Source organism: Hyperolius riggenbachi, chromosome 1 (assembly GCF_040937935.1).
Source record: "Hyperolius riggenbachi isolate aHypRig1 chromosome 1, aHypRig1.pri, whole genome shotgun sequence".
Taxonomy (NCBI): Eukaryota; Metazoa; Chordata; class Amphibia; order Anura; family Hyperoliidae; genus Hyperolius; species Hyperolius riggenbachi.
In genome coordinates, this window is record NC_090646.1 from 332706158 (window position 1) to 332732198 (window position 26041).

The window sequence follows — 26041 nt, forward strand, 5'->3', positions numbered from 1 at the left end:
CCCGAATAGGTTGCTTGTGCTTTTTTAAGCAATCCCACCCTCCGGGCCCCTGTTGCGGACCCCCAAAGACCCCATTTTTCCCATAGACTTTCATTGGAAAATTTTAAACTTCTGCCACTCATACTGCTTTGAAGTTACACTCACCAAACTTGGGTCACTTAGTCATGGGGTGAAGCTGAAGCATTCTGTCACATTTTGGGGACCCCAAAAAGTGGGCGGGGCCAAAAACAGCCAATCAGATTTTCCCTATTTACTTCAATGGGAAAATGTAAACAGCTGTAACTCTCACTGTATTAAAGCCAGAGTTCCCAGACTTGGCACACTGGGTCACTGAGTGACTGGGGTGAGAATTTGACAAGGTGGGCGGAGCCACATGCAGCCAATCAGACACATAGCCAACATCCTGTGGTTTCTTCAGAAACGACACAATCTAGTTATTATTTAGTATTTACCGTATTTTTCGGAATATAAGACGCTCCGGAATATAAGACGCACCTAGATTTAGAGTATAAAAATCAGAGGAAAATAAAAAAGACACTTTACCTAGGTGCGTCCAAGTTCCAGGAGCGTCTTGTGGACATTGCCCCCTTCCCAAGATCTCTATCTAAGCTACATTAACTCCTGCTACCTCACAAGCTACACTAACCCCCTGCCACCCCCAGCAGCTCCATTAACCACATTAATTATGCTTTGCCGGTTTTTATGACCCCCTGTTGGTAGCCAAAGAGACCCCTTTAGGCAGCCAGTGGGTCTCAGCCAGGCAGTATGTGCGGCCATTTGTCCCCCTCTTATGCGCAGCCCTGGAGTTATATGAGCAACCAGTCAGATGCGGGTCAGTGCAGAGCGGCAGGTATGGCAGTATATTGTGGCCGCGATCGGTATGGATGTCGGTGAGGCGGCCGGAGATCAGCCTGCTTGGCTGTAAGTAAGAGGCATGCCATTCATGCAGAGCGCAGCGGAAGGCGTTATTACCGATCCGGGATCCAGCCGACGAGTCCTCCATCTGCTTCTCTATCTTCAATACCGGCTTGCGCTAATCCCCGTCCTGTTACTTCCTGGTCTGACGCTCTCTCACTGCGTGACCCTGACGCACGTGAGCCGCCGAGGTCACGCAGTGAGAGAGCGTCAGACCAGGAAGTAACAAGACGGGGATCAGCGCGCGCCGGTATTGAAGATAGAGAAGCAGATGGAGGACTCGTCGGCTGGATCCCGGATCGGTAATAACGCCTTCCGCTGCGCTCTGCATGAATGGCATGCCTCTTACTTACAGCCAAGCAGGCTGATCTCCGGCCGCCTCACCGACATCCATACCGATCGCGGCCACAGTATACTGCTATACCTGCCGCTCTGCACTGACCCGCATCTGACTGGTTGCTCATATAACTCCAGGGCTGCGCATAAGAGGGGGACAAATGGCCGCACATACTGCCTGGCTGAGGCCAATATACCAGTACTAAATTGTTAACATTTGGAATATAAGACGCACTGACTTTTTCTCCCCACTTTTGGGGGAGAAAAAGTGCGTCTTATATTCCGAAAAATACGGTATATAGCAGTGACATCTTCTGCATTGCTGTACAGAGTATACTGTCTTGTCACGAACTGTCCCTCAGAGGGGCTCACAATCTAATCCCTACCTTAGCCATATGCCTATGTATCATGTAGTGTATGTATTATAGTCTTGGGCCAAGTTAGGTAGAAGCCAGTTAACTTATCTGTGTGTTGTGGGATGTGAGAGGAAACCATAGTGCCTGGAGGAAGCTCACACAGACACAGGCAGAGTATACATTGTTACATTGCATACAGATGTTGACCTGTCTGGGATTTTAACCCCGGAACCCAGCACTGCAAGGCGAGAGTGAGAACTACCTCGCCACCATGCTGCCCTTAACCTTATTTATGATTTCTTCCAAAGACAGAAGGTTTGGACTTAACTACAACTTTGCTGGATAGACTTATATTCGAGACATTAAAAAATGCCAGCTTAAGAGGGTCAAATATTGGGGTCGACTCATACTCGAGGTCGACTTGTATTCGGGTATATACGGTAGATAATACCTTATGTAGCTGTGCACATGCAGTAATTGTACTAATGGTGAGAGACCAGACATATATTTTTTTTTCCCACGGACCCTGCAGGCAAGCCGCTGCTCTGCATCATGCTACGTATATACACATAGCCTTATACAAAAACATTAATACACCAGGCACTTTACCAGCCCTAAATCATTAAATGAGAGGCAGCCTTGGGAAATTCCCCCCCTGGCCTGTGCTCCCCTGGAGACTAGTCGGCATAAAGGGAAAGATGACTGCAGCAATGTACAGAGACATCCTGGATGAAAACCTGATCCAGAGCGCTCTTGAACTAAGACTGGGATGACAGTTCATCCTTCAGCTGGACAACTTGGCTAGGTTCTTGAGTGGCCCAGACTGGAATCTGATTGAACATCTGCTATGGAGATTGAGAGGTGCTGCAAAGAGGAATGGGTGAAACAGGCCATTGACAGGTGTGCCAAGCTTGTGGCATCATATTAAAAAAAAGACTTGAGGCTGTAATTGCTACCAAAGGTGCATTGGCAAAGTATTGAGCAAAGGCTGTGTATACTTTTGTACATGTGAGTTCTCAGTTTATTTTTTTTAATACACTTGCCAAAACATCAAGTAAACTTTTTTCACGTTGTCATTATAGGGTGTTGTGTACAGAATTCTGAAGGAAAAAAAAAAAGATTTAATCCATTTTGGAATAAGGCTGTAAAATAACAAAATGTGGAAAAAGTGATGCGCTGTGAATACTTTACGGATGCACTGTCCATTCAACTAATGCAAAAGCTTCCGCATTTAGAATTGACTTTTACTTATCAAGCTGTTAAAGTTTCCTAAAGTGGCACATCTGCTTTCACCTCCCCTTCTTTCCAGTACCCATCAAGTGAAAGTGAGAGACCAAAGATGTGGTGGATTCTGATTAATCAGAGGGTGAAATTGACATTTCCTCCTCAGAAGTGTACCTTCCTTCTATTTTTTTTCTTCTTCTGGATATAAATCTTATGTAGTTCCCCCACCTTTTGTTTCCTCCTTTAGTGTGTACGTTCATAACGGCAGGCCTCTCCCATTTATGTCTTGTAAAAGTCTGTATTTTGTTAAAGAGACCCTGAAGCGAAAAAAAAAGGTAAGATATGATTTGTATGTGCAGTACAGCTATGAAATAAAGCATTAGGACTTAGTTTGCAAAACTATCATTAAAACTTGATGAGGTAAAAATGTCTTCAGATAATTAAAATAAAAATGAAATAAAAAGATACATTTTGCTGTAGGTGGTCTTCTCGGGACTAAAAAAAGAGATTTGATTAAACGATAGAGAAAAAGATGGATTCCCATCCATAGATTGTGAGCTCCTTTGAGGGACAGTTAGGGCTCTTTCACATTAGGGCAGATTTTCTGCGTTTCAACGCAAAGGATAAAGTTTGCGTTACCCAAGGTGAAATGAAAGTCCATAGACTTTCATTTTAGCTTTCACATATAACGCAGCCTTTTTGTGCGTTGCGTTCCACTGCACCCAGGCGCAGTTTTTTGGCCAACGCTAGCTTTATGCGTTACAATGTTAGTCAATGTAAAACGCACACTATGCGCGTTTTTAATCTGTTAACGCAGGCAATCAGTCCCAGAATGCAACAGAGGAACAATGTAGAAAGTTGACAACTAAAAGAAAAAAAAATTACCTGCGTTTTTCTATGTGCAGTAACGCATTGAAAACGGATTAAAAACGCACACTCACTGCAGTGCAACGCATATCAAAACGCAGTAAAAGGCATACAACAAAACGTATGCTTTGAGCGTTCTCCAACGCAAGCTCTGATGTGAAAGAGCCCTTAGTGACAAGATAGATAGATATATATATATATATATATATATATATATATATATATATATATATATATATATATATATATATATATATATTGTACAGCGCTGCGTAATATGTCGGCGCTATATAAATACTAAATAATAATAATAATTCCCAGCAGAGACCATAGAAGTAAATCCAGCTTCATCCTCACACTCACAAATTCTGCTCCAAGGACAGAATGATGCCAGGGTTTCCATGGGAGGATGATGATTTTTTTAACTTTCTGTGCTGACATTTTTCAAATAAAGTAAAATTTCTGTATACATGCAGCGCGAAAAATGTGGACAAACATGTTTTGGATTAAAAAAAACCCATTCAGTGTATATTTATTGGTTTGGGTAAAAGTTATAGCGTTTACAAACTGTGGTGCAAAAAGTTAATTTTCCCATTTTCAAGCATCTATGACTTTTCTGACCCCCTGTCATGTTTCATGAGGGGCTAGTATTCCAGGATAGTATAAATACCCCCCAAATGACCCCATTTTGGAAAGAAGACATCCCAAAGTATTCACTGAGAGGCATAATGAGTTCATAGAAGATATTATTTTTTGTCACAAGTAAGCGGAAAATGACACTTTGTGACAAAGAAAGAAAAAAAAAAAAAGTTTCCATTTCTTCTAACTTGCGACAAAAAAAAATGATATCTGCCACGGACTCACCATGCCCCTCTCTGAATACCTTGAAGGGTCTACTTTCCAAAATGGGTCATTTGTGGGGTGTGTTTACTGTCCTGACATTTTGAGGGGGTGCTAAATTGTAAATGATCTTTCTCCCACTCAGCATGGGTATGTGTAAAAATACACCCCAAAACACATTATACTACTTCTCCTGAGTACGGCGATACCACATGTGTGGCACTTTTTTGCACCCTAACTGCACTAAAGGGCCCAAAGTCCAATGAGTACCTTTAGGATTTCACAGGTCATTTTGAGAAATTTCGTTTCAAGACTACTCCTCACGGTTTAGGGCCCCTAAAATGCCAGGGCAGTATAGGAACCCCACAAATGACCTCATTTTAGAAAGAAGACACCCCAAGGTATTCCGTTAGGAGTATGGTGAAGTCATAGAAGTTTTTATTTTTTTGTCACAAGTTAGCGGAAATTGATTTTAATTGTTTTTTTTTCACAAAGTGTCATTTTCCGCTAACTTGTGACAAAAAATAAAATCTTCTATGAACTCACCATACTCCTAACGGAATACGTTTGGGTGTCTTCTTTCTAGAATGGGGTCATTTGTGGGATTCCTATACTGCCCTGGCATTTTAGGGGCCCTAAACCGTCAGGAGTAGTCTTGAAACCACATGCCGCAAAATGACCTGTGAAATCCTAAAGGTACTCATTGGACTTTGGGCCCCTTAGCGTACTTGGGGTGTAAAAAAGTGCCACACATGTGGTACTGCCGTACTCAGGAGAAGTAGTATAATGCGTTTTGGGGTGTATTTTTACACATACCCATGCTAAGTGGGAGAAATATCTCTGTAAATGACAATTGTTTGATTTTTTTTTACACACAATTGTACATTTACATAGAAATTTCTCCCACCCAGCATGGGTATGTGTAAAAATACACCCCAAAACACATTATACTACTTTTCCTGAGTAGGGCGGTACCACATGTGTGACACTTTTTTGCAGCCTAGGTGCGCTAAGGGGCCCAACGCCCTATTCACAGGTCATTTTGAGGCATTTGTTTTCTAGACTATTCCTCGTGGTTTAGGGCCCCTAAAATGCCAGGGCAGTATAGGAACCCCACAAGTGACCCCATTTTAGAAAGAAGACACCCCAAGGTATTCCGTTAGGTGTATGGCGAGTTCATAGAAGATTTTATTTTTTGTTCACAAGTTAGTGAAAAATTTACACTTTGAAAAAAAAACAATAAAAATCAATTTCCGCTAACTTTTGACAAAAAATAAAATCTTCTATGAACTCGTCATACACCTAACAGAATACCTTGGGGTGTCTTTTTTTCTAAAATGGGGTCACTTGTGGGGTTCCTATACCGCCCTGGCATTTTACGGGCCCAAAACCGTGAGTAGTCTGGAAACCAAATGTCTCAAAATGACTGTTCAGGGGTATAAGCATCTGCAAATTTTGATGACAGGTGGTCTATGAGGGGGCGAATTTTGTGGAACCGGTCATAAGCAGGGTGTCCTTTTAGATGACAGGTTGCATTGGGCCTGATCTGATGGATAGGAGTGCTAGGGGGGTGACAGGAGGTGATTGATGGGTGTCTCAGGGGGTGGTTAGAGGGGAAAATAAATGCAATCAATGCACTGGGGAGGTGATCGGAAGGGGGTCTGAGGGGGATCTGAGGGTTTGGCCGAGTGATCAGGAGCCCACACGGGGCAAATTAGGGCCTGATCTGATGGGTAGGTGTGCTAGGGGGTGACAGGAGGTGATTGATGGGTGTCTCAAGGTGTGATTAGAGGGGGGAATAGATGCAAGCAATGCACTGGCGAGGTGATCAGGGGGGTCTGAGGGCATTCTGAGGGTGTGGGCGGGTGATTGAGTGCCCTAGGGGCAGATAGGGGTCTAATCTGATAGGTAGCAGTGACAGGGGGTGATTGATGGGTAATTAGTGGGTGTTTAGGGTAGAGAACAGATGTAAACACTGCACTTGGGAGGTGATCGGATCTGCGGGCGATCTATTGGTGTGGGGGGGGGTGATCAGATTGCCCGCAAGGGGCAGGTTAGGGGCTGATTGATGGGTGGCAGTGACAGCGGGTGATTGCTGGGTGGCAGTGACAGGGGGTGATTGATGGGTGGCAGTGACAGGGGGTGATTGATGGGTGATTGATAGGTGATTGACAGGTAATCAGTGGGTTATTACAGGGGAGAACAGATGTAAATATTGCACTGGCGAATTGATAAGGGGGGGTCTGAGGGCAATCTGAGCGTGTAGGCGGGTGATTGGGTGCCCGCAAGGGGCAGATTAGGGTCTGATCTGATGGGTAACAGTAACAGGTGGTGATAGGGGGTGATTGATGGGTAATTAGTGGGCGTTTAGAGGAGAGAATAGATGGAAACACTGCGCTTGGCTGGTGATCTGATGTCGGATCTGCGGGCGATCTATTGGTGTGGGGGGGTGATCAGATTGCCCGCAAGGGGCAAGTTAGGGGCTGATTGATGGGTGGCACTGACAGGGGGTGACTGATGGGTGATAGGTGATTGGCAGGTGATTGACAGGTGATCAGTGGGTTATTACAGGGAAGAACAGATGTAATTAATGCACTGGTGAATTGATAAGGGGGGGTCAGAGGGCAATCTGAGCGTGTGGGCAGGTGATTGGGTGCCCGCAAGGGGCAGATTAGGGTCTGATCTGATAGGTAAAAGTGACAGGTGGTGATAGGGGGTGATTGATGGGTAATTAGTGGGTGTTTAGAGGAGAGAATAGATGGAAACACTGCGCTTGGGTGGTGATCTGATGTCGGATCTGCGGGCGATCTATTGGTGTGGGGGGGTGATCAGATTGCCCGCAAGGGGCAGGTTAGGGGCTGATTGATGGGTGGCAGTGACAGGGGGTGATTGACAGGTGATCAGGGGGGATAGATGCATACAGTACATGGGGGGGGGGGGTCTGGGGAGAATCTGAGGGGTGGGGGGTGATCAGGAGGGAGCTGGGGGCAGGGGGGGGGATAAAAAAAAAATAGCGTTGACAGATAGTGACACGGAGTGATTTATGGGTGATTAGGGGGGTGATTGGGTGCAAACAGGGGTCTGGGGGGTGGGCAGGGGGGGTCTGATGGGTGCTGTGGGCGATCTGGGGCGGGGGGGGGGGGGGAAATCAGTGTGCTTGGTGCAGACTAGGGTGGCTGCAGCCTGCCCTGGTGGTCCCTCGGACACTGGGACCACCAGGGCAGGAGGCAGCCTGTATAATACACTTTGTAAACATTACAAAGTGTATTATACACTTTGTATGCGGCGATCGTCGGGTTAACATCCCGCCGGCGCTTCCGTATAGCCGGCGGGATGTTGCGGCGGGTGAGCGGCGCCAGGCGGAGGATCGCGTCACGGATGACGCGATCGCTCCGCCCATGCCCCTACAAGGACCGCCGCCATTTGTCTATACGGCGGTCCTTGCGGGGTGCACTTCCCGGCCGCCAATTGTATATACGGCGGTCGGGAAGTGGTTAAACCAGCCCTATGCTGAATTCTTATGAGTTTTCCTGTCTTTGGCCCAGTGCACACCAAAACCGCTAGCAGATCCGCAATACGCTAGCGGTTTTGGGAGCTGATTTCAGAGCGATTCTAGGTATGTTTAGAGAGGTTTTCTAAACATACCTAGCGGTTTTGCGTGCGTTTTTGTGTAGCAGATTACACATATTGTTACAGTAAAAGCTGTTACTGAACAGCTACTGTAACAAAAATGCCTGGCAAACCGCTCTGAACTAGCGTTTTTCAGAGCGGTTTGCGTTTTTCCTATACTTTACATTGAGGACGAAACGCTTCCGAAAACCGCAAACGCGCAGCAGGAGGCGCGTTTGCGGCTTGGCAAAAACCGCAAACCGCCGGTGTGTACCATCCCATTGCAATACATTAGACAAGCGTTTTTAGAGGCGGATGCGGCCGGCGGATCGCTCCAAAAACCGCTCGGTGTGCACTGGGCCTTACTCTCCGTTTGTGGCTCTGCAGATACTAAAGATTTATCAGGTACAGGTGATAAGGAATAAAGAGAATAAAAAACAAAACCTAAAGCCTTGTACACACGCTTGACTAAAGTCGCTGAAGTGGCCGATAATGACCGCCTCAGACAATAATCAGCCATGTGTACAAAGGCATGCAATCCGCGGGTCAGGGATCGGCTCTCACACCCCTTGCGACAGCGCGTTCCTTTTTGCTTTTACATTTTAATACATAACTTTCTTTTTATGTAATATTCAGCATTTAATTTAGTGATTATTTTGCTGATCTGTATTGTTTCTTCTGAAAATATAAATGATTTTATACTGTAAAATTGAAAAAGAAATTGTTTCACCTTAGGAGCTGAGAAGTGAAAGTAGAAATTCTGCCAGGTAATATAACTTGCGTATCCAGCAAAACTATCTCAGCTGTATCTAATACAATATGCAATCCAGATTTTCCATCTTTTAGCTGTAAAACCTCAATATTATTTATTCACACATCTATTCAAAAGCATCTGCAACTCTGTCCTTTCATTTAAACAACTCTCTATATACGTATGCTAGATTTTGAAGGTTAATCTTTCAGGGTCAATCTGCAAGGCAGACAAAAAGGGTTTCAGTTCCAATTTTCACACTTCTGCCCCATATCATTGCCTTATTCAAATACATTTTTATAAAACTGGAACATTTATTTGAAAAAATAACAATAAAACAGTATATAATAAAAAGTTAAACGTTCCCACATGACAGGATATTGGAGATTGTTGACATAAAGACATCTGCTTGTTCTGTGTCCTTTATCCATATGAAGCATACAAATCTTTGGGCTATGTGTTAATCACGTTCGCATTACTGGTGGTTACACAACAAACGCACTCATAAAGCCAGTATAGAAATTGTGCATTTTATTATAGTATTTTCATAAGTACCAAATGTAAATAAAGAAAAATCACTGTTAAATTGAATTTGTTGTAGAAAAAAAATTCTGTAGGACTTGTCCATTTCCAATTCCCTGTGTTTTCTGGTTTCAAGTTTACTTCAACGCTATGCTTTTTGTTGAAGTAAAGAGTATTTGCACACAACTGCAAAGCACCTATTCATTTATTCACTGAACAATTTTTGGCTGTACTCTCCATCATGACATGTCATCATATTCATAAAGCACATTGTTTATCAATATTCTCAATATATATATATATATATATATATATATATATATATATATATATATATATATATATATATGTACAGAGGGGCTGCAGCACACAACAGGAAAACAGTGACAGGGGCTCTTGGTTACGCTTTAACGCGCTTAAGCTGGGAAAAAAGGAAATTAATTTCCTTTTTTCCCATCTAGTTGACATTTTAGGGTTTTTGGTTTAGTTCCCACTAGACTGCTTATAAAAACTGGCATTTTGCATGGTAGAGTAGGACTCACCAGATTGGGGACACTTTGGCGCAGTTGGTGAGCTTAAGCGCGTTAAAGCGTAACCAAGAGCCCCTGTCACTGTTTTCCTGTTGTGTGCTGCAGCCCCTCTGTACTTATATATTTCTTATGGAGTCTGGGGACCTCCAGCGCTGCGTGCATGCTTTGCATAGAATTGCATAAAAATGTGGTTTGTGCTGCTCACCCCTTGGTAATATATATATATATATATATATATATATATATATATATATATATATATATATATACACACGTCTAGGTCCTATAAACTACTAAAGAATTATATACTTCCCTAGGTCTGAGACCTTACACCAGTAATATCAAAGGACTAAAAAAAGGGGAAGAAGACCTATATTTGGAAAAGTGAAAAAAGTTACTTTTATTTACTAATATCCACAAGCTATAAGCTATAGGCTAAAATTTGTTATTAAAAAGACCACAACCTTTTGCACATATAGGGTTAGTATAGGAAAGAGTAATTAAACCCCTAAGGCACAAATTATAGTAGCACAATGTTGGATAAACTGGCCAGTTATCTAGTCTTTTGTGGATCCTTCAGAGTTTCGACTTTTAAAGCCATCGAGCAATTAGCAACCAGATGTATGGCAGAAAGTATGGACCTGAAACATCAAGTTTCTCCTTCAAAGTAGTAGTAGTAGCAGTAGCAGTAGCAGTAGCAGTAGCAGTAGCAGTAGCAGCAGCAGCAGCAGCAGCAGCAGCAGCAGCAGCAGCAGCAGCAGCAGCAGCAGCAGCAGCAGCAGCAGCAGCAGCAGCAGCATAAGATGTTTTTAAATCAAGTGTCGTTTTCCAAGAAAATAAAAGTCCGCCAGGATAGCAATCCTTTATGCAGAGGTTGGTTAGGACAAGTATAAAAGTCTGCCGATATGGTCCTTATGCAGAGTTGTCCTTTATAACTTGTAAGTAGGAAACATAAACAGCAAGCATAAGGACAGGATAGAGATGTCAGTCTGCTAGGTATTCACCTTATGCAGTGCTGTCCCAAATATCCAGCTGTATTTCCTATGCTTTTCACACCAATATAGGTTCACTTCAATATGTTGGTAAAACACTTTGTAGGAATATATCAACACTTGGAGCAGAAAACACAGTTCCATATAGGTACACACTATATTGCCTTAGTCAAACTTGTCATGAAAAAAGGCATATAGAAGTCAGTAATACTCATCCCTGTTGGCGTGGATATACATAATGGAAGGTGCCCTCCTTAAAGTGAACCTCCGGACTAAAAATCTACTTAGCAGAACTGAAAAGGCTTGGTGTTTCTTTAACAGTTTCACAGCATCAGAACTTTGTTTTTCTTACCAAAGCATCATTTTTAGCTGCATTTTTAGCTAAGCTCCACCCATCAGAGACCAGCCCCGGGAGGTTTTTCCCTGATGCTGTGCAAAGCATGATGGGATTTCCTATGTTGTTCATGTTGCCTAGCAACTGGGAGGGGTGATCAGCACACAGGACAGTTGGAACTGTGTCTCACGCTCCCTGTCACCTTCTTTCAACCAAAAAGAGGGCTGCCCTTATGAAATCTCAAACCTTTGCCTGTTCTTATAAAACAGGGTGGGTAAGAGATTATATTACCTATTTTAATTAACATAACTAATGTAACTTAATAACAGTATGTTTGTTTAGGCTGAAGTTCCTCTTTAACCGTCCCTTTGTGCAGGTTAGGTCTGTTAGTAGGTCCCAGCCCAGACACACTCTGAGGCCTGTCCTGACGATGCTGGGAGCCTTGCCAGCGAAACCGGTCGACAATTGGGGCTACTAACAGACTAAACCTGCACAAAGGGACGGTTAAGGATGGCACCTTCCATTATGTATATCCACGCCAACGGGGATGAGTATTACTGACTTTTATATGCCTTTTTTCATGACAAGTTTGACTAAGGCAATACAGTGTGTACCTACATGGAACTGTGTTTTCTGCTCCAAGTGTTGATATATTCCTACAAAGTGTTTTACCAACATATTGAAGTGAACCTATATTGGTGTGAAAAGCATAGGAAATACAGCTGGATATTTGGGACAGCACTGCATAAGGTGGTGAATACCTGGCGGACTGACATCTCTATCCTGTCCTTATACTTGCTGTTTATGTTTCCTACTTACAAGTTATAAAGGACGACTCTGCATAAGGACCATATCCTGGCGGACTTTTATACTTGTCCTAACCAACCTCTGCATAAAGGATTGCTATCCTGGCGGACTTTTCTTGTCTTGGAAAACGACACTTGATTTAAAAACATCTTAAACTACTACTACTACTACTTTGAAGGAGAAGCTTGATGTTTCAGGTCCATACTTTCTGCCTTTCTGCTATACATCTGGTTGCTAATTGCTCTATGGCTTTAAAAGTCGAAACTCTGAAGGATCCACAAAAGACTAGATACCGTAACTGGCCAGTTTATCCAACATTGTGCTACTATAATTTGTGCCTTAAGGGTGTAATTACCCTTTCCTATACTAACCCTGTATGTGCAAAAGGTTGTGGTCTTTTTAATAACGAATTTTAGCCTATAGCTTATAGCTTGTGGATATTGGTAAATAAAAGTAACTTTTTTCACTTTTTCAAATATATGTCATCTTCCCCCCCCCCCTTTTTTTTTTTTAGTCCTTATCAATATTCTCAAGTAACATTTCATATATTTTTAGCTACAGAAACTTCTTGCTGTACTTTTAAAGGGGAAATATAAATATGGAAGAACCAAAAATGTATATTTTTAGAGACCTACAGGCGCTGCACTCTACTGAATGATGTACTGTACATACTCCTGCTTCCTCCTCCAAAAAGTAGGTAAACCCTTCCCCCACTTACAGTATAGAAAATAAGAAAGAAACTTATAGAGAGTGCTGGGTATATGGTCCAAATATAAACTACTTTATTGTTTAAAAAGACGTTATACAGATTTTGAGATATATCTCATATGGTGCATATATATGTGCAATTCCAGCTCACTTTCACACTTAAACTACCATGTATACTCATTGAGCCACCTGGTGTCCCCTTTCTTTGCAACCAAAAAAAAGGTAAAAATCAAAAATTGAATTAAAAAATTTAAAAAGTATGATAAAAAGTACCAAAGATTGCTAAAAAGAACCACCGTTATGCACATATAGTCCCAATTGGTTCAATCAATAGCAACATTCCACATAGGAGTCGACCCTTCAAACGGTAATGTACAGCATCATATTTATTTGTGCATAGCGGTCATACAGCACACTGAACAGCACAACGTTTCGGGCAAAGGCCCTTTCTCAAGTGCTCTATATAGTCCCAGTTGGTTATCAGGATTAGATAGTCCGACTGCAAAGGTCCATAGGTGCTATGTCTAATACGGTATGCAAAAATCAGTACTTCATAAAATCCTCAGTTTTAGCAAGGCTGTTAGTGTCGCATGATGTTATATTTTTCCTAGAAGCAGAAGTGATCAGACAAGTCACTGGTGGAGTGGCTGCAAAATTAAAGAAAAATTATATCTCTATGGGACAGGTGCAAAAGCAGAGACTGGTTTCCCCCAGTAAAGTGTTGTCCGGTAATGGCAGAAAATTTGCCTGGAAGTTGTAGCTGTCAGTGGGATACAACTTATAAGTTCTTTGATTAATGTCAGTGTATTCCACAGGTGCAGCTCACAATCAAGGGATTTTGGTATACACTGTATAGACAATGTAAAGATAAAAAGAGGGACGTGCCTCAGTGGTGCCTTTATTATTCAAAAACAGTCTGCATAGAATAAAATCCATGTTTATGCAACTTAAATAGGCTTATCTTGTAAGTAGAGGCGTCCCTCCGTACTGCATGTTTCCAACACCGTGGGAAGTAGAGAAGTCCTCAGCAAACCTGATCTGTTTGCCATGTGATGATGCGTTTCGATGGCTTGAATCTTCCTCAGGTCAATTTCAGTTCAAGACCTTTTCAGAAAAAGTAACATACTGTCAGCTGTTCAGTGTTTTCCCCCCTACCACCCACCTAGGCACCCCATTATATCTTCTATAAGCTTTTGAAAACAGGGAAAATCCTGAGAATCCCCCATGAGTAGGTGGACTAGTCCAAAACCTGTCAGTTCTGTCAGATTTTAACTGCGTACTTTTTTCGCTGTAGTGGTCCTTTAATGTTCTAATGAGTTTTTATCTTAAAGGGAAGGTTCACGCAGATTACAAAAAACAAACGGCACTTACCTGGGGCTTCTTCCAGCTCCTGGTAGTTGATCGGTGCCCTCGCCGCAGCTCCTCTCCCTCCCGGCGTCCAGCGGTGAAGAAGCCGACCTAGCCAGGTCGACTTCCAGGTCAGCTTCTGTGTGCTCCACGGCGAGGGGGCACTTGATGTAGAGACGTCATGGGGTCTCTACTGCGCAGGCGCAGAACGCCTGCGCAGTAGAGACCCGATGATATCACGTACACCACGTGACCCGCGCCGTGGAGCGCACATGAGGCTGACCTGGCGAGATCGGCTTTTTCACCGCTGGACGCCGGGAGTGAGAGGAGCTGCGGCAAGGGCACCAATTAACTACCAGGAGGTGGAAGAAGCCCCAGGTGAGTGCAGTTAGTTTTTTTATCTAATGCACGGATCTTCCCCTTAAATCAACAAGGTGTGTGTGTGTGTGTGTGTGTGTGTGTGTAAACACAGGCAATGTTTCAGCTTACAATTTTCCCAGAAGTCAGAGTTAACTCAGGAAGTATTCAAGCAATAGAACACATTTTAGCTGCAATACAACTGTGAGGTAGGGTTATTGAAACAATTTTACATTTACATGTGAAAGTCAGTTCAAGTAGGTAGCGTTCATCAATAAAATACATTATCGATAGGATGCCATTTCCAGCCATTGTTACCATGGACAGCTCCGCAGTTCTGAGGTGATAAATTAAGTTTGTCCAAGGATCTTTTTGAAGTGACACATTTGTTCCTTAAAGAGACTCCGTAACAAAAATTTCATCCGGTTTTCTTCCATCCTACAAGTTCCAAAATCTATTCTAATGTGCCCTGGCTTACTGCAGCACGTTCTACTATCACCATCTCTGTAATAAATCAATGTATCTTTCTCTTGTCAGACTTGTCAGCCTGTGTCTGGAAGGCTGCCAAGTTCTTCAGTGTTGTGGTTCTGTGATGCATCTCCCCCCTCCAGGCCCCTCTCTGCACACTGCCTGTGTGTTATTTAGATTAGTGCAGCTTCTCTCTGCTCTATTATCTTTTACAAGCTGGATAAATCCTCCTCTGAGCTAGCTGGGCTTTCACATACTGAGGAATTACATACAGGCAGAGCTGTCTGCACTCTGCAGGAAGAAACAGCCTGACACTTCAGTGGAAGATAGCTGCAGGGGGAAAGAAGCACACAAATGATCTCTTGAGATTAAAAAGGAAGGCTGTATACAGCCTGCTTGTGTATGGATGTATTTTCTATGTGTGGACTTGCTGTACATCAATCTACTTCCTGTTCTGGTGGCCATTTTGTTTGTTTATAAACAAACTTTTTAAAACTGTTTTTAACCACTTTTAATGCGGCGGCGAGCAGCAAAATTGTGACAGAGGGTAATAGGAGATGTCCCCTAACGCACTGGTATGTTTACTTTTGTGCGATTTTAACAATACAGATTCTCTTTAATTGTAGTTTAAAGGAGAAACTATTCTGGTCCCTTATTCATATTGAATCGATATACAATATTAAGAAAAAGATGATCAAAATAATGAATAACCTAACAGGGCCCTACCCACATCCCACATGATCACCCACTCCATAACTGGTTATCCATGTGATACTTCACCCCACCCTCATGTGGAGGCCTATTTTGCACTTCTACGTCATTGTTCCTCCACATTGGAAAAACCAATAGAAGCTCTTCCACTTTTAAGCACATCAATGTATGGGAGGGTGCAGTACAGTGTTGTATCAATATATGAATCAATATATGACTCAGATCGAAGTCTCACTCCACACTAGAGATGATCAAGTGCAAATTTTGTTGCAAATTATTTGCTGATTAAAACTGGACCATTAAATGCATTTTCTGTTGACTTGGATTGGCCCATTTCCAGGCTTCATACAAATTTAGCAGTAAGTTGGAGATGTTGTCATCTCATTGATCATCTCAACTCCATTGATTTCCAAGCAAAGAGAAAATAATAATACATCTTAACATGGTGCTATCTTAAATTAGAAGCCTATCTAACGCTTTTACAGGTTGTTTTTTTTACTTCACAGGATTTGGAAACAGGATAACGTTAAACTACAATGGTTACATTTCTTTTGTTTCAGGGGTCATGAAGCATATCTGAAATCAGGCCCGCACTACGACTTTATCCATTACCGCCAGCTGGTGCATGAGATTACACTGGCTTTTAATGGCATCAGCAAAGAGCTCATCCAGATGAAAGATCGATTTCGGGAGGTGTATGACCGGTCAGATCTCTCTGAACACATAGAAAAAATCCAGGAGTTGGAGAAAGAGAAATTAGCATTGGTATTGTATACTAAATATAATTACCATTACATTTGTATTTTATTCTTTTGTGTTTAGAATAGAGCAAATATATGTGGCATGTTGTACTCATGGTACAAATTCTATTTTCTCAGACAGCAAGGCTGCAGTTAGCCAGACAGAATGCTCAAGACCACCCCAATGAGGAATCTTACAAAGAAGAGGCACAGCAACTAAAGCATAAGTAAGTGGCCTTACATTTTTTATATTTAGCCATGGTTTAACCCTACTAATTTTTTTAAGTTTTCTTGTATAGATTGCAGAATGTTTAGTTCTTTTGAGAGGTATTTATTACTTGTATTCTTTGCTTTATACATTGCTCTTGGTGAGATTTCCTAATCTGGTATCCAAAACATGGACAAGGTCCTCCAGCACCCAAGGCTGAGACACCAAAGTGCGCCCCTCCATCCCTCCCACCCCAGCTGTCACACACTGATTGCTATTAGACTAAGAGGCGCCACAGGGCCCCCAGCCCCCCAACGACTTAATATCTAGTTATCTGGCTTGCAGTCACTGCTATGTATCCCCGTTTCTTATTGCTTTCTGCTTCATACACAATTAGGAATGATAGCTGAATGAATTGTGCGCCCCCTCCTACACTGTTCCCTGAGGCTGGAGCCTCTCCAACCTATGCCTCGGCCCGGCCCTGCTGGTATCTCTAAACATAGTCTTATTTAAAGTGACTTGGATGTAGCCTTCATCTATGAGCACCAAATCATAAGAATAAAGGTGCCTTATCACAAAATGATGAACCATGGTTAGTAACCAAATCCTGTTCATAGCAATGAATTCATGATTCTTCGTTATAGTAAACCAGAGCCAAAGCTCGGGTGAAAGATGGCATGTAGTGCTCACCTAAGGAGAGGGAAACCTCTGGATCCTCCAGAGGTTTCCCATTCTATCTTCTGCCTCTGCCCAGGACCCTTTGGAATATCAGGGTCATGCTCCTCTTATGGCACGAGCTCAGCCAGAGCCGGATTACCAACAGGCAACAGAGGCAGTTGCTTTGATCTAGTGAAAGGTCAGGGGCCCCGGCAGTCGCAATAAAGATTTATTGCCCCTGTTGATGTAACTCTTTATGGTCCGTTAAAAACAAAGTCTTCAGTAATGCTCTCCATAACAGTGTTTCCTCCTGCACCCCCACCCCCTCCTTAGTTAAACTGTCAGACACAGGCTGGGGTCTGGAATGACTAATGTTATTTGTGTGATTTCTGTCCAGCATTCTCCACTAATAAAAATATTTTGAAAACAAACAGCAGAACTACTTGCTAACCAGGGTTTAGGCTACAGGTACATCTGTAGTTAATTTTTCTTCCATGATAGCATCATCATCATTTACCCTTAGTTTTACCACCCGAGTTATACCTGAGCGTGGCCACAGCCATGCTCAGACGTGAATCTTGTTAGTTTGACATGCTGTGGCATTACCTGGCAGCAAAAAAAGATGCAATTTGCAGAGTGTGAGCAGAGTGCAGTAAAGTTTCTATTGAATAAGGGAAGGGGGGAGATTTCCACCCAGACTGCCTTTCATTCAGGTATTTAGGGCTGGTCTGATGCCTGGTGTATTCAGGTTTGTTGTTGTAAGGAAATGTGAAACACTAGGCTAACTGATAAAAGTGCAATTAGAGGGCAGGCAAGCTGGTAAATACACACAGCATGATGCAGAGCTTCCCTGGAGGGTCTGTGGGTAAAAATCTGTCTGGTCTCTCCCCATTGTTATAATGACTGCATGTGTGGATAAGGTGTTAAACAAGTTGAAACGTTTTTGACAGTCCCTAGACTCCAGGAGGGCTGCTTTCTGACTTGTGTGAGAGACTGGGACAGGAGTCCTATTACAGGCAAGTAGCCTCTGTGTGATGTGGGACTGCAATACAGATAAGCTCTCTGCTCCATCTCAGGCTATTCTCAATTTCTCTCCACTCCTCCTCTCTCTGGGCTAGTGCACGCCAATATCACAATAGCAATCGCTTGCAATTTGCGAGTGTGATTTTGTGTAGCGATTTTTGAATGAATTGCTCCAAAAAATGCTACATGCAGCATGTTTGCGATTTTGAAAAAATCACAATGCTGCTGTGGGAACACTCTCATAGGGTAACATTAGCCAAGCGCTTTTCAAATCGCTCTTGGGGCTTGATTCACAAAACGGTGCTAACTGTTAGCAGCTGTGAAAAGTGCTTTGCGCAAAATTTCACGTAATAACAGTTTTTGTGCGCAAAAATTTGCGTTTGCGAAATTCGCGTTCTCCTCACTGTTTCTCCCCTTCTCTGCATAAGGGCTCAGAGACACTATAAACACTTTTCTGATCGGTTTTACCGCGATCGCAATTTTACCATAATTTTAATGTAAGTCAATTTGAGCGTTTTATTAAAAAGCTCTCAAAAAGTTCTGATGGCTAAAAGCGCTCAGAAAATCACTTACAGTGTGTCTGAGCCCTTAGTATTTGTATGCTGCGGGTGAGTTGGGCGCCAGGAGCGCCGAATGACTGCTCATCCTGCTGCCACTAAACTCCCTGGCGGTGGTAAATACTATTCTAAAGCTGGCCATACATGCATCAATAGTTACAGGCAGATTCTTTCACTATGATCGAATCACAATGGCTTTTCCACCTGTCAGTACTGAGTATGGATGTTGCCTATAGGGTTTCATACTATAGTCAAGTGGGTTGTGTGCAGGCAGTGATGCACTGCCACTGACCACCAAAAAGGCATGGATGTTGAGGGAGGGGGGAGTGAAAACAGTGATGGAAGGTGAGGTAGCGAAACCTTGGAAATTAGCATTAGCGAGGCAGAGATCATGGTGCCAGGAGGAAGGTCAGTAAAGATGTGTGGCCTGACAGAGGGAGATAGTGGCAAAGGGGAGGACATAGGTGAGTTGGGGGGGGGGGGGGGAGAGAATGAGCCTTGGGGAATTAAAGTAGCCATACATCTGTTGACATCTGGCTACCTATACTGGGGGATGAGAGCTGGCTATATATATACCGAGGGGTCATCTGGCTACCTATAGTGGGGGGTCACTTGGCTACCTTTACTGAGGGGTTGTCTTTCTATCTATTCTAGGGGGACATCTGGCTATTACCTATAGTAGGGGGACATCCAACTACCTATACTACAGGGACATCCGGTCACCTATACTGGGGGCGGGGGGCATCCTTTCAACAGGGTGGCTGAGGAGGGGGGCCTTAATTTATTGCTCTGCTTGGGGCCCTGTGTGGTCTTAATCCTGCTCTCAGCTCAGCCACACATGCGCAGTAGCACGGAGCTGCTTACTTGGCCCCTGACAAGCCCTTGCTGAAAATCTGTGTGGGGTCCGCAAGTGTCAACAGTGGTAAGTATGTGATTTTTTTTTCCTTACCTGAATTGTGGCTCAGGTACACTTTACATAGTCAAGATGAACTCTACACAATCAAAGATTACTGTATAAAGATTTTTCCTCTGCTAAATTTCCATATCTCAAACCCAACCAAATGCCAGTGAGCCATACAAGACTTTGTGGAACTGCAAGTTGTAGGTAGACTGATATGGTTGAAAGCAACTCCACTGGATATAAGCTTGAAGCCAGCCAGGGAAATCTGTATGCTCCAATCTGAAAACCAAAAGCAAAAGAGACATTATTCCATATTGCAACACATATTGGCAGGGATGCCACAGAAAAGATTATATTTATGACTTAAAGCACAAGAGCAGTTTACTTATGCCAAAAAGGCAAACCTGAGAGCTTGGCACTCATGTAGGCTGTAAGGTAACACATCCTGCCTCTGAATAGTGGCATTCTAGCTATCACATGTATCAAATGCTTTTGCAAATCCAGATAAATCATGTCTATAACATTCCCAGTATCGAGGCTTGACATTACCACAGTGTAAGAACTGATCATGTTTAAGGAAATCTTAAGGCAACTTAAAAAAAAAAGATTCACTTACCTGGGGCTTCTACCAGGCCCATGCAGCCGCCCTGTGCCCGCGCCGGTCCGCAAAAATCCTTTGTTGCTCCGATGCCCGCTATTATTGCAGAGGGGAGCGCAAAGAAGGATATGCGTTGCCAGGGCTGCGCAGGCGTAGTGGCTCACCGACTCAGAGTTGGAAAAAAACAATACTAGCTGGCGGCGGGGGTACGGAGGATCGTTGCGGACCGGCGAGGGCACAGGACGGCTGCAAGGGTATGGTAGAAGCCCCAGTGAATCTCTTTTTATGTTGCTTTAAATTTCCCTTTAAGCTAGTGTAATAGGAGAGGTAGTGGGTGCTTTTTGCCTTCAGGGACAGTAACAGCACAAAGCAAGTCTGCAGACAGTGCTTTGATTCACCAACACCAGAGTTTATTTATACTGTATAGACAATATATCATATTTTTTGGACTATAAGAAGTTCCGGACTATAAGACACACCAAGGTTTAGAGAACAAAATCCAAATAAATATATACAAAGCCTGGTGCATCCATGGTGCAGAGGCGTCTTATGGACCTTCTCCCCCTAATTATTATGTCCTCCTTGTGCCTTCCTTGTACCTCTTGTGTCCTCTGTCCCCATGTGTCCAGTGTTCCCCTCTGTCCATGTCCCCTTGTGTCCAGTATCCACCCTGTCCTCCAATGTCTTCTTTCCTATTTCCCCAATGCACATATTTACATAGAAGCCTTGCTGCTCTGCCTTCAAAACTACCAATCCGTTGGGGGAGCGCTGCCCCACTCCGCTAATCAAAGCTCCCTCATTGGGGCAAATGACTGCACTCTCTGCTGCTGAGGTAGTGCAGTGATTGGCCCCAATGATGGAGCCGTGGTCCCCCCCCCCCCTCGAGACCATAGGCTCCTACAAAAAGCGAACGGAGAGCAGTGAATGGCTTTGATTGGCGGTTTGGGGGAGCGCTCCCCCACCTGATTGGTAGTTTGCTACCAAAAGCCTTTCTTACAGGCAGAGCAGCGTGGCATCTATGTACGGGTAAGTATGTGCATCTGGGACATTAAAAGGGGGACATCGGAGGCCTGGAGGAAACTGTACGACTGGGGATGGAGACTTGGTGCAGGTCCAAATATGTATTATTGGGACTATAAGACGCACTGACTCCCCCTCCTCCACTTTTTTGGGGGAGAAAAAGTACAATTTATTGTCTGAAATATACGGTACAATATACAGAAAACTGTTAACAAAACCTAAACAAAAACCTTGCCACAGTATGGGCTACTAAAATTAAAGTAAAAAAATTAATTCTCTCTACTATGTACAAACAAATCCAAATGGTTGTACAAAACAAAGGAAACCAGTACAAATTTGAATTACCTTGTTTGTCAGCCTAGCACACTGCATGTGTTTTCCCTGATTAGGCTAATTCCATGGAGAGCTGATAAGCCTTTTATTTCCCAGCTGATCACACCTTTCAGCGCTCACAGCAAATTCTGGTGGGGATTTTCACCTGAGTACTTGTCTCAAGATGCCCATACATTTTTTTTTAACAAATCGTTTTATTGATTTTAACATAAAAAGTTATAAATATTGAGGGATGCACACAGATTCATACATTCCTCAAGATTAAACAAAATACAATTAATAGAAAAAGTCAACCTATTGGTCCAAGAAGTATAAACCAGTACATAATCTTGACTTTACCAAAGATTGCAGTATACTTTACTATCACTGATATTTGATAGGTGGTACTATCTAAGAAGAGATGATCGTCTTCGACTGTGCAACGGCGGATAGTGCTTCCCATGACCAATGAAGCCGACTGAAAGAAAAGACCGCACATCTTGCTGTAATTATAGAATGGCCCCTGGGGGTGCCCATACATTTAGTGTTGTATGGGCAGATGGACCATGGAAGGAATTGAATGCAAGTTGAAGCCAGTGGAGTGTCTCCTTCTGTGATTCAATAGTTCACTGTGTGGTAGCGGGAATAGTGTACCTGTTTGGAGGATTGGCGCTGACAACTGCTCTCCTATCCAGGATAGAGCTAAACTGTGGTCTGTAGTTAACCTCCTGAGCAATATGCCAGACACTGTGTCAAGCAAGACATTTTTGCTAAAAGCTGTATGCCCTACACAGTGTCGGGCATGCCGCTTAGGTGTTTTCACACTGCACAGATGTCCCCCCAGTATAAATCAGTTAGGTGTAGGGGCTGCATGAAAGGATAGCCAGCAATAGACTAGCTAGTATAGGTTCCCCCGATCTCCCCCGATCCAGCCGCTACTCAACAAGCCTCTATCCAGGAAGAATCGCCGCAGCTTCCCCGCACAGCTCCGGTATTGTCTATGGGGAGGATGGGTACTGCGCCTGACATCCTCCCTATAGTATCTACCTAGCCTATACTGAAAGACACCTGTACCTACCTAGCCTATATTGGGGGACACCTTTACCTACCTAGCCTATACTGGGGGACACCTGTACCTACCTAGCTTATACTGGGGGACACCTGTACCTACCTAGCCTATACTGGGGGGGGGCACCTGTACCTAGCTAACTTATACTGGGGCGCCTAGACCTGGCTACCTACAATAATCTGCGGGGGATTCCAAAGACAGATGGGCCCGGTGGGTGACACGGGACAGATAATGTATAAATGCACATTGGGGTACATTTATACACTAGGAGGGTCAGCGGCGAAGCAACGGATGCGGCCCGGTTCCTGAGCGATTGCATGTTAAAAACGATCGGGAATCGGCCTGCGGGGTATGGGCAGCCAATAGATCTTTCTTTAATCAGATTTGATTAGAGATAGATTTGACTCTAGGTGGAATCTACCCATCATTGCTAGATGTATGGCCACCTTTACATTTGTGCAGGTTGAGCAGCTGCAGCTTGGAAGTATAAATAATCAGAGGTTTCAGGACTAATTTTGAAATGTAGTTTACATTGTGTTTCAAGCTTTTATTAAACTCAAAATGTATACATGTATACTAGACCCTTGCTTGACACATTTTTGTAAGTTACAGGAACAAAGGTTATGAAAATTAATTGGATCACCTTTTGCACAGAAATCCAGCAAAAACTGAATGCCAGAGAGTTTACATTTTGCAGTGCAACTATGAAACAGAGCTCTCTCTAATCATATACCGCAGACCTGTTACTGAAAGCTTTGAGCATCAGCATAAATGGGCTTAGTGAAGCTACCACCTGCCTAGCCGCCCTTCCCCCAGTGTAAAATGTTCCCCACCCCCGGTTCTGGGCTCTGAAAATTCTCACCTATCCTACTGGTGTGACTCCTGGCATCCTCCGTTGTCACCCTCATTACCATGAGTACTGGAGGGGGTTGATTGACAGTTTACGCTTGGGGAGACGACAACCATCACGTTGGTTGTTGCGATATTGGAGGATGTTACCGGCGTAGACCTGATCAAGCTATTTTGACCAAGTTTTTCCAGCATGTCTGATCAATCCATTTTCACCGTAGTAAATAGGCATCGACGTGAGGGTAAAGGTGTGCTAGGCTGATATGGCGCTGTAGTCCAGCAGCTCCCAAAGAGTGAAGAGTAGAGATCAGCAGCACCACGGAGATGTATTTAAAGAGACTCTGAAGCGAGAATAAATCTCGCTTCAGAGCTCATAGTTAGCAGGGGCATGTGTGCCCCTGCTAAAACGCCGCTATCGCGCGGCTAAACGGGGGTCCCTTACCTTCAAAATCCCCTCCGTGCAGCGGGGGATCACTTCCTGATTGAGGCAGGGCTAACCGCTGCAGCACTGCCCCACACACGTCTGTCAGCGCGTATCTCCGCCTCTCCCCCGCCCCTCTCAGTCTTCCTTCACTGAGAGGGGCGAGGGAGAGGCGGCGATGCGCCGCTGATAGACGCGCTGTGAGGTAGGGCTGCAGCCGTTAGCCCTGCCTCCAGCAGCAGCAAAATCTACGACCAATTTGGTCATTGATTTTGCGGGGGGGGGGGTGTTTGGGGGTGAAGGGACCCCCGTTTAGAATATAAGCACTGAAGCGAGATTTATTCTCGCTTCAGTGTCTCTTTAAGCTCTTTATTGAAAAGAAGAGATAAAGCCCAAGGACAGTAAATCAGTAAACCGAAGTAATCTATTTTTACATAAAGCAAGTATACATTTCAGAAATGTGCCATTGCTTTTGGTTCCCATACACCTAATCCCTTGAACATGATGGCTCATGCTGAGAGAGAGAGGGTCTGCATTGTGAGCCAGTCAGTGTTTACTGCGTTGGGTACCAGTCTAGCAGTGGTTTTTAGGTAGTTGATTCATGCTTTTCCTCCCTATTTCCCCAATTGATCCCAGACTTTGGCAGAGATATTAGACTGACAACCCATTTATGAGACATGTCAAATATTTAAGTTTTGTATAGTGCCGCATAAATTGTTCTGTGTACACGCAATAAACTTATTTTAAAATTCGGTTTGCATACCTTGGCAGAAAGGATGAAAGCTGTATTTTATAAAATGTATTTTGAAATGTGCTTAAAGCACTGGGAAAATAAAATCTCATTCCTGACAGTAGTGCAAAATGATGGGAATAGAATTAAAAAATAAAATAGTATAATGCAAAATGCTGGGAACAGAATAAAAAAAATCGTTACAAGTTCAAAAATAGATAAATCCTCTGTTGCTTGCCATGTACATAACTAAGCTTGCAATCAGTCATGGTGTAGTGCAAGGCTAATTCTCAGCGGCATAGTGACTCGAATGAAATCTTGTTTGCTGTATTGCTATATTGCAAGAAAAAAATAAAGCTTTCTGTGATCGAACAGCCAAACAGCATAGTAATAAGTGGTGTTCCTGGAGGAACAAATTGGCATGACCACTGTACTCCTTCATGGAAACTTCAAATGAGGAGTATATGGAAGGTACAATTCAATTCCTTCTTTAAGAGGAACTTTAACCTTTAACTAGGGGGGGGGGGGGGGGGGGTTGGGGGGGTAGGAGAGGAAGTTTAACGCACCAGGGACTTTTACCAGCCCCCTGCACATGTCCTTTGTCCGTGCGTGGACAAACCAATCCTTCAGTCCTCTGCAGTGAGCTAGTTTTGTTTAGGATCAGTGCATCTGCAATGTCCTAGTCTAGTACTGTGCATGCTCAGAATGGCGACATAGACGGGAGCGTGAATGAAGATGTGCACGGCCAGGGCCTCTCAGGTGCAGTGGCCTGCCAACTGGCCAGTCAGCTGAATAGGGCCCCCTTAACCACTTAATGCAAAATGGACCAGGGCTATAGGGTCCATACAAAAATCATCTGACTCCTCAGTTTATTAAACCTCCGACTCTGAAGGGCTGCAGGGGAAATTTTTGTGTGTGCGGGCTCTCTCCTCCACTGGGGGCTAGAGAAACTCATCCCTCCCTAGAACATATCGGAGCCTATTAGAGGGACTTGCAGGAGAGTGAGGCTGCACCTATTGGCTCTCTGCTTCTGTCAGTCTTGGGCTATCACTTTCTGCTTCTATCAGTCATGGGCTACCGCACGATGAAGATGGTTTCCGACACATCAGAGCTGGAGGTAATTACCGAACATGTTAGTGGTCTTTATCGCATGTTCTAATCTTTATAAATTAACATTTTCTTACATGTGTTGAGGTATTTACAACCAAGTCAGTAATTTACTTCACTGGTCAGTAATTTCTGCTTGCCATGTGGGAACAGCTTTTATGAATTGACATTTTCC

The 26041-nt window shown here is 43.6% G+C and overlaps 1 protein-coding gene across 4 annotated transcripts in view; it reads left to right on the forward strand.

The window, feature by feature from the left end:
- Positions 1-26041, forward strand: part of REX1BD (required for excision 1-B domain containing) — a 135374-nt gene that overhangs the window by 44863 nt on the left and 64470 nt on the right. For all 4 annotated transcript variants that reach the window (XM_068233906.1, XM_068233905.1, XM_068233907.1 and 1 more), the window contains exons 3-4: positions 16235-16439; positions 16553-16641. In XM_068233906.1, the coding sequence (XP_068090007.1) occupies positions 16235-16439; positions 16553-16641 (294 nt within the window). The remainder of the gene's footprint in view (positions 1-16234; positions 16440-16552; positions 16642-26041) is intronic.